This window comes from Agelaius phoeniceus, chromosome 6 (genome assembly GCF_051311805.1).
Source record: "Agelaius phoeniceus isolate bAgePho1 chromosome 6, bAgePho1.hap1, whole genome shotgun sequence".
NCBI classification, from domain to species: Eukaryota; Metazoa; Chordata; class Aves; order Passeriformes; family Icteridae; genus Agelaius; species Agelaius phoeniceus.
The window spans coordinates 8,710,197-8,719,982 of NC_135270.1; the positions used below are offsets into that span (position 1 = coordinate 8,710,197).

At 48.0% G+C, this 9,786-nt stretch overlaps 1 protein-coding gene across 1 annotated transcript; it reads right to left on the reverse strand.

Annotated features, from left to right (window-relative positions):
* Positions 1-256: 256 nt before the first annotated feature.
* FGF3 (fibroblast growth factor 3) lies at positions 257-7,858 on the reverse strand. The gene is made up of 3 exons (XM_054635765.2): positions 7,107-7,858; positions 5,137-5,240; positions 257-836 (listed from the first exon to the last, which is right to left on the reverse strand). Exons 1-3 carry the CDS (start codon positions 7,354-7,356, stop codon positions 504-506), a joined length of 687 nt encoding a protein of 228 aa, XP_054491740.1. The 5' UTR covers positions 7,357-7,858; the 3' UTR covers positions 257-503.
* Positions 7,859-9,786: the final 1,928 nt, after the last annotated feature.

The window sequence follows — 9,786 nt, forward strand, 5'->3', positions numbered from 1 at the left end:
GGCCATAAAATAAAAATAAATATATGTAAATTAAAAGAAACAAACCACCAGTTTTCTAACTCCTGTATTATGTAAAAATAAAAATGTAGCCTCTCATGGCCAGAAGAGCCATGAAAGCACTATAGCTTCTCTGTGGACATAAAGTTGGTAAGTGTTAAATATGATCTGTGAGGGCAACACTGAGATAATAGCCTATGGCAGGTTAGAATGAAAATACTTTTGAAATGAATATTGAACGATTTTTTTTTTTTAAGAAAAGAAAAGAAAACACGAAAGCCGTTGCAAAATTATTACACCCAGCTGATTTATCTTTGAATGTGCCTCAGCTTACCTCCCATCTCCTTCCCCACAGGTAACAAACCTACAACAGCTACGAGCGAGCGATGTGGGGTTTGGTTCTATCACAGAGCGTATAAAACCTGTCACTGCTCGTGCCCCCGGTACAATCACAGCTGTGAGCTCTTTTGGTAGCTCTTTGAAGGCTCTCAGTCCCTGCCAGCCCATCAGTGCCCTCTCCTCCTGCGCTGGTTCCTGCTGGGCGCCCTCAGGAGACCCTCCCGGAATTTGGCGCTGCTGTGGAACAGCCGGACCATCTCGTGGTCCTTGTTATCCAGCACCCGGGGCAGGAAGAGAGAGGATTTCTGTGTCCTGCGGGTCTTAAAGCCCCTGCGGGGTCGTCCCTTGCCGTTGATGGAGAGGTACCAGAGTCTCTCGGCGCTGGCTCTGCGCCTGCTGCCCGCCCTGCCGGGCACAGTCCGGTACAGCCGCGAGGCGTAGGTGTTGTAGCCCAGCTCGTGGATCCGCTCCACGAACTCGCACTCGGCGTTGTAGCTCTCCTGGGGAGGAAACACGGGGGGAAAAATATAAATATAGCGGATATTTCTGCCCCTGAGGAAGGGGAGAGAAGGATGCACCTGACTACATCTTGTCAGAAGGATGACTAATTGCTTTATTATACTATTATTATATCATATATTATATATTATTACATTATATTATATTATATTGCATTATATTAATTTATTATACTATTCATCCCTGGCGAAGGGGAGAGAATGATGAGGAGGACTCCATCTTATCAGAAGGCTAATTAATTACTTTATTATACTATTATTATATATTATATTATTATAATATATATTTATATATACATATATATTTTTTATATATATATACATATATATATTTACTTATTTATTTATTATTCTATTTATCCCTGATGAAGGGGAGAGGATGATGAGGAGGACTCCATCTTATCAGATGGCTAATTAATTACTTTATTATACTTATATTATATTATTATCTATTATACTATTTATCCCCGACACAGGGGAGAGAATGATGAGGAGGACTCCATCTTATCAGAAGGCTAATTAATTACTTTATTATACTATTAATATATTATATATAATATATTATGACATATTATATGACGATATTATATATAATATATATTTATTATACTATTATATATATTATATATTATTATATTCTATTATATTATTCTATATATATTATATATATTTCTTTATTATACTATATTATATTATAGAGCATGATGAGGACTCCATCTTATCAGAAGGCTAATTAATTACTTCGTTATAATAATATAATGTAACATAATGTAATATAATGTAATGCAATATAAGTTATATATTTATTATACTCATATTATATTATATTATATTATATTATATTATATTATATTATATTATATTATATTATATTATATTATATTATACTATATTACACTATATTACACTATATTACACTATATTACACTATATTACATTACATCAAAATTGAATCTGCCAAGCACTCCACTGCACACGATCTTGCGACTGTCCCCCAACAATCCCAACACACACACACACTCTTGGCCCTGACAGGCCAAGGAAAAAAAACCCCATCACTCTGGGTAAACTATCTCCATGTTACATTCTGCTTTTGCACAGAAAATGAGATAAGAATTGTTTTTCTTTTCTCTGAGGTTCAGAGAATGTAAAATCCAGAAATATTCTTGGGAAGTATTGTGCCTTGCTTTTCTCTGGGAAGAGAAATGTGGCAACAACAAAGTCTGAAGCCAGACTCTCCTCAGTTTTAGGACAAGGACATCAACACACTTGGTAAGAAAAGCCCAGAAGGCAGGAGGGAAGCACTGAGCCTGAACAAGGTGCTGCCTGTCAGCAGTGTGAGCACACTCTGTGCACCAGAGACCCTAGGGAGCAGCCCCAAAACCAAACTGAAAACAAAGAGGTGGCATGTGAATAGGAGTGAATAGGTCTACTGATTGTTCAGATGGGTTTTTTTTTTGTGCTTATGAATTTAATGCAGCTGTGAAACTGGACAGATTATTTAATTGCTGCCTATCAACCTCTGCCATCTATTGAAAAGGTAAAATTCTACAGTGTAATGTAAAATGTGTCTCTTCAATTTGTGTATTAGTCATTAGGTACACTTGCAGTCTGTTACAGCCAGTTCAGACTGGATATTTGAGCAGTAAAATGTACCTTTATGGAGCTTCTTGAAATGTATGAAATTTATGAAATTGAAAGCACACTCTGCCTACCAGTGTGCTCCTCCAAAATGCCAGGCTGCTCCTTTATCACAAACTGTAAGGCACAATATGCACCCGTCCCAGTTGCTCACATTTCACAGGATCTGTCCAAAATTGCCCCTTTTCCCCTGCTCCTTGACTGAGAGACCTCTCTGCAAAAGCCTGGCACGAGGAACTCCTTCCCCCTCCCTGGGAGCAGGAGAACCAGCACAGACAAAGGACCTCCCACACTGCCCATCTTTCCTTAGCTCCAAACCCATCCTTGCTCCACTTGTGGGATGAAGATTTTAGCATCTAAAATGTGTGAAGCACAGAGGCAGAAAGGAACCGCTACCGTGGGGTTTTATTTTCCCTTCTCTGGAGGGTGTGGAAAGGGCACAGGTAACCAGAAGAGCCCTAGACCCCATGAACAGCTTGTCTTTAGTGCTGCTCACTCCCCAGAAACACTGATGGGGGTTTAAGAAGGTTTTAAAAGACTCCACATGTCCTGGATTCCCAGCTGTGCAACGGAAGCGCCCTCCCTTGCAAGGACAAGGCTTTCAGATGCTGTGGGGCTGGAGCCCACACAGCCACCAGATGTAGGTGGGTTTGTCCTGCTGCCTGCCTCCCTTCTGGCTGGGGAGGGTTTAGCACACGGGATAGATCCAGAGGATTGTCACAATCTGCCAAGGGCACAAAGGGATTCTGCAGGCTCAACAGACCCATCTTGTTGACATGGGGAAATGGGTGAAGTGAGGGGTAATGGAGTTATTCCAATACCCTTTCATAAAATGCTCCCTGGATAATTATCTCTGAATTAGTCAGGTTTTTTAAACAGGGACCTTGCACAGGGTCTTGGGCTAGTGATAGCAGTGAAGTTGTTGGACAGGCAAGCAAAGACAGGAAGTTTCTCCTGAGCTGAGCCCTCACCCCTTCCTGCTTCTGTGAAAAAAGCTGGAGTGGAACAGCATTCCCTGGATTGTCCCTCCAGCTCTGAAACACAAGCCTGAACCAGTCTCTCTCAAACTTGAGCTGGAAGGGGACAAATTCTCTTTTCAAGTTATACAGAAACCTTCAATGGCTGATGTTCTTTGGCACGTGACAGATGAACAAACCAGAGAATGAGCAATCAGGAGATGGCCTGATGCTCCTACCACCAGAAAGAGAAGTCCAGGAGAAAAGGAGTCTCAGAGCTGTCCTGCTCCTGGCTTTTCTGCACTTTAGGAGAGGATCTTTTTGCTCAGAATTTGTTTAGTCTTATTTTAATTCAGTGTAAACAATCTGAAGGGGAAAACCCCTATTTTGAAGAAGGAAGAGAGAAAGATGAGAAAGAACTTGAAAAAAATCATCCTTCCAAATAATTTCTTTGGGGCAGATGCTGGTTCTGAACTGATGGAGGAGGTCCATTGAAAAATATACCCATTTCAATCAGAAGCAAACAACTGGACAGGCTTAACTTTGGCAAGCAGAGCTACCATGCCCTCATTCCTCTTCAGCTGCATTTTCCTTGGCCAAAATCGTTTGCAGTGTGGTTCTCTGCAGTAGCAAAGAACACCCATCTTTACACACAGCCCCCTTAATCAGAGAGCATCACGTGAGGCACATTAAAGAAACTGGGTGGTAAACACTGCCAGAACATTCCTGAAAAGCTGGAGCTAAAGGTGTCAACCTGGGGAGGGACAGAGTTGATTGTGTCACCTAGGCTGGGTCCTCAAAGATCACATCCCTCAAGGGTATGTCCTGCTGCCCAAATCAACAGAATTACATCTAATGACTCCTAGGAGGGAGCAAATTTCACCTCAGCCATATTTCCCCTCTTCAAACCTGCTTCCACACCCCAGGATTCATGGGGAAACTGCACAGTTTGGGCTGTCCTGCAGTGAGAGATCACAAGATTGCTGGGATGTAATCAAAGACAGTGGAAGAAATTCAAGCAGGGAGATAATGTGTGTGGTACACGCTGACAAATGTGCCCTGCTATGTCCCTGAGTGTGAAGAAGCCTAAGCTGAAGTATTTTATTCACTCAGGGGAAATACTGTCTGGGCTGAGGAGGCAAGGCTCCCACTTATATCAGCACACCCCGGATTTTATCTCACAGATTAAGGAAAAAAAAAATTAGGTCAAAGGAGTAAAATAAGGTGTTTATTTTCACCTTTATCTTCTCACACCTTCTCCTTTTTGCTTTCCTTGCACAGCCCTGCCTTTTAGTACTGCAAATTCTTCCACTGCCCAGCCATAAGCTCTGTGCAAGGAAACTCCCATCAGGAGGCTGCTTTCCTGCAGCACCAATGATGCTCAGTTACTTGAGGACACTCTTTACCTGACACATCCCTGCAGGCACCCAAGATCCATATAAAACATGGACAATTCTGACATTCCACATACCTGTGGCTGTCCAGGCAGTAAGAAGGTAAGAACAGAGCTTTTCCCCCACCTTCAAGAATACACTCACTGGTTGCCTGTAAGAATTCCAGGCAAAAACCTCTTGTAGCTTTACTTTTCTCCAGAAATGTGGATTTATAAGAAATCAGTGCTCCCCACTAGACCTGTTCCTTCCACAGGAAATGACAGGCACGTGCCAGGCTTCACTAAAACTTACTGATGCATAAAGTCTGCCCCTCTTGTTCATGGCCAGGTATCTGCCAGAGAACAGGCCCTTGATGGCAACGATTCCAACATCCACAGCAGTTATCTCCAGGATACCTCGAAACAGAATTAGGAGATGAGTTATTGCTCAGGTGTAACTTTTTGAGATACATTTGCATGGCTGCTTACCTGAGGAGTGTGATCTCACAGCTACCACTTGCTCACGTAAGAATCAGGGCAATCATGTGGATGAAATTATTATTATTTGACATTATTATTATTATTATTATTATTAACAATACAAAGCAAGGATGATGCAGGAACTGTTTGAGACAAGGTGGACAAGAAACCCCAAGATGTCTGATTGAGATTGAACCCCTTCAAAAATGAAAAAGATCTGACACTGAACTAGAGGTTCACTTAATTCTTTATGTGCATAAAAAACTTTAAATCTTTTTTAAGGCTTAGGAACACAAGAGCTCTTGACTTATTGAAGCCAGTCACAAAGCTGCCCATTCCAGGACAAAGCCCTTGCTGAGGTCTCCAGAGGGTGAACCAGAGCAAGGCTGCTTCATTTTAGAGCCATGAACATAATCATGAAAGGGACTTGAGATTTAGGAACCAGAGCAAGCTGCTTCATTTTAGAGCCATGAACATAATCATGAAAGGGACTTGAGGTTTAGGAAGCCGATGCTGCCCTCCAGACAAGGACTGTCTGAGACAAGTTAAAAGGGAGGACATTTTCAGGCGATCCAAGACGGGGTCCTGCAACAGAAGTGTCACAGGCCAGGCTGGTGCAACACCTGCCCAAATATCCAGCCAAAGGTGCCAGGACACCCATGGAGGCACAGATGACTCAGAGGATGCTGGTGTATGTGCATGGCTCTCCATCAGGCTCGCCCAGACCCTGCTCTCAGCTCTCCAGCCACATCCTGATGGCTCTGTACTTTCTATGAGTGCTTGAAAGCCAGAGGTGACCCTGGCACCCCAACCCCCTGCTGCCTTTTGGAAAGGCTGAAGGCAGAGCTGGGTTCCAAGTTCCCTGTGCAGAGCTGGATTGCTGGGAGCTCTGGGACAGCTGGGCTGGGTTTGGCACAGCTGGTTTGAATCAGGCACCGGTTGGCTGCTGAAGGATGCCTCCTCCGGGCTGTGACAGCGAGGGGGGACTTCTCTAGGAAATAGTGGTTTTCCTTTATGGACTTCAGACGCATCCCTGAGGTCTCCCTATCTCTGTGTGCCATCACCAGGCGGGATTTGCGCATCCTGGGGTGGCGGGGCCCAGGCCGGGTGCGGGGGCGCCGGGGGCTCCCCCGGTGCTGAGCCCCGCTCTCCTCCCTCCTGCCGCCCTCGCACAAACCCGCTCACTCCCGACAGATCCGCTTTCATCCTAATCACCGCCGCTGCCCGGCACATGTCACAGGGATAGATGTGACTTAGCCCCCGCGGGAGCCAAGCTGGGACGGGACGGGGACCCGCGGGCAGCTCCAGAGGGCTCCGGGAGATGCCGGGCTCAGGCAGGGCTGGCGTGGCGAGCCCCAGTGACAGCTCGGCCGGGCTGCGCAGGGCAGGGTCCCCGGCGGGGAAATTTGTGGTTTGGGGGTCTCCTCCTGCACCGGGGGCATCGCCACCCTGGGCCGGCCGTCGGGTCCCCGCACCCTGCAGGGCGTTCCCCGCCCGGTTCGAGGGGAGCCCCGGGACAGGGGAGCACCGCGTCCGAAGGAGCCAGCGGGGCAGCTCCTGGGACAGCGAGGCAAAGGAGGGGAGGGGATGGGGCCAAACCCTCGACCCCGGCGTCCCCGCCGAGGAGGCAATTATAATTTTGTACAATTAATCCCGGGCAGCGCGGGGCAGGATCAGCTTCGCCACCGCCCCGTCCGTGCCGTCCAGCGGCGAGGGCAGAGCCGCTGATGCGGGCGAGGGATCCCCATTCCCCATACCCGGGCCGGGGGCAGAGCTGCGGGGCGAGGCGAGCGCGGTACTCACTGAAGGCGCTGTTCTTCTCCAGGGTGCCGTTGATCCTGCCGCCGGGGTGGATCTGCAGGTGGTACTTGGTGGCACAGTAGAGCTTCCTGCGGCGGGGCGCTCCCCCGAGGTGCTCGTAGACGCCGCCGCGTCCCCCCGCATCCCGGCGCGGCCGGGGGGCGGCTCCGGAGGGCTCGGGCACGGCCGCGGCCCGCCCCGGGGAGCGCGGCTCCTGCAGCAGGGTGAGGAACAGGATCCAGATTATAACCATCGTGGCATGGTGGCCGCAGCGCTCGGTCTGCCGGGGAGAGCGGGGCTCGCAGCGAGCGGCACCAGGGCTCCCATTAAAGCCGTCTTGCTAGCAGCGCTCCGGAGATGCCGAGCGCACGCTGCTCCGAGCCGCGCAGCATCGGCGAGGTTTTATCAGCCTCGATCCGGCCCTTTTATCTGTCTCAGATTTACTTAAATCAATAGACATCGGCGAAGGCCACCGAAGAGTCCCAGCTGTTTGTGTTACACGCAGCTGCCGTGATCAGCCTTCTCCTTGGATTTCCAGATAGACAGACGGCATGCGTGAGACAGAGAGGCAAGGAGGGAGAGAGAGAGAGGGAGAGGGAGGGAGAGAGGGAGGGAGGGAGCTGCTGAATTTCGGCAGGAGACTGCGGGGAAAACAGTTGATCGACGGAGCATAGAAATAAAAGGAGCTTCCTGCAACAATAGCCTGATCTGCGACCAATTGATACAGAGCAGAGGAGGCAAAAGGTATCAGTCTCGTGTGAACTCCCAGAGTGCAGCGTGGATAAAATTACACAGCATCTCTCTCTCTCTCACACCGCACACCCCCGCACGGGGGCCGCCCGCCCCGCGGACCCTCCGCCGAGCCGAGGATGCGGATGGACGGGGCGGATGACGATGCTCCAAGGCAGCATCCTCGGGAGGAGGCTTTGGGGAGTGTTAAAGGAAGAGGAGTGAGGGAGGGGGTGCGGGTCCCGGCTCCCCGGGAGGCGCTGGGGGCAGAAAACCCCCCCGGATTCGCTCTGCGTGTGCGGGTCCCCTGCTCTGCCCCCGGTGAGCAGCACAAACAGCCATTCCTAAATCATTCAGCTCACGCTTAGGACTATTAGGCGTTGTTTAGACAGAGCTTTCACGATTTAATCATTCCCAAATTAACTTAGGCAAAGTAAGGCCCGGCGAGTGTTCTGATGTACATCCCTGAGTGCATTTGCAAGAAGTCGCAGCTAATCCTTTTCCCTGACTCCTGGAAAGTGCCTGGAAAGTCTCATTAGCTGGCGCGGAGCTGCCCTCGCTAGCCTGTCGCTTCACACCACTGCCTACGCTTTCAAAAGAGGATGGAGCTACCTATAAATAAATATAAAAGAAGGCAAAAGGTTCAACAGCTCCGTGAATTACGCTGTCCCTGCGTGCTCCTCAAAGGCAGCTCGTTAATTAGATTTGCATCTGAAACAGGCAGTAGGAGTTTTGAGGAAGTGTTTGAGAGATAATTAGTATTAATGTGCTTGAAGGGCACACAAATACACCTTTGAAGTGAGTCACGTCACAATTCGAGCGTTTGACCTTGATCAATATAATTTTTTTTTTTTTCCGGAACTGGCGAACATGAAGAGATCTATAAATTTTTTTAAATACCTTCCTATGTAGAGCAGGGGGATTTTCTTACACGTTAAAGACTTCTTTTAAAAGGGAAGCTTTTACTAGCGGGAAAATAAGGGAAGGGGTACGACCTTTTCCTAAAAGGAATGGTAGGAGGACGAAACTGTCTCGAAAGCTACTCCCCGTTTTAAGCCGTGCTTAATATTTAGTAGTTCTTCAAGGCTAAAAGGATTTTCATTATACAGTCGTCTGGAATAAAAGGAAACACACAAAAAAACCCACAAGCACCCTCTCCGCCATTACCACCCTTCCTCCCCCTTTTCTTCTCCACAAGTTAAGCCCCAGCCTCACAAGGGGAGTTTGATCTGGGGATGATAAATGTTTGTACAATTAATTCTTTATTGCTGTTCTCCTACAATGCCACTGCCAGGCAGTCAAGTGGTCCCGGTGTATCCATTGGAAGATAAAAAAGCAGTACATGCAAGTAAAAAGATGAACATCTTAAACATGCAGGACCCATATTTTGAAGTGTATGGGGTGAGGGGTGTTTCTTGCGGGCCAAATCCTCCTAAAGTCTCTCCTAAAAGAACCTCTGTGGAAAACCTTCCTCTCGGGGATGCTCCGTAAATCGTCTCCTGGGTACTCGTAACCTCTGACGGGCTACGAGACAACTGAGGCAGCAGAAAAATAACTCTTAGCGTGCCACGAGTCTCCTGAAAGATGCTTTCACCGGCACCGCTTGAAGAGAAGATAAAGCGCAATTACTGACAGTAATTACAGCGATCTCTTAGGAGCGAACCTGGGCTCTGTCCCGAGCCTGATGCATCGCCCTGTGGATGCGCATCTGACGTTTTCCGGCTCGGGATTCGCAGGGCATTTTCATCAGCGCTCTGCAAAAAGCCCCACACCAATCCCGCAAGATCCCCCTCCCGCCCCCCGCCGCAGCAATAAACCCCAAAGACCAGTGGGTGGAAGAGTAACACGCTAATGACTTTTGCTCAAATTGTTTCCATCTTGATCGCATTTTCATAATTAGCGCCATCAGCCGCAAATCTTTCCGCCCTGGGCATCTGCCGCAGCCGGGCTCCCT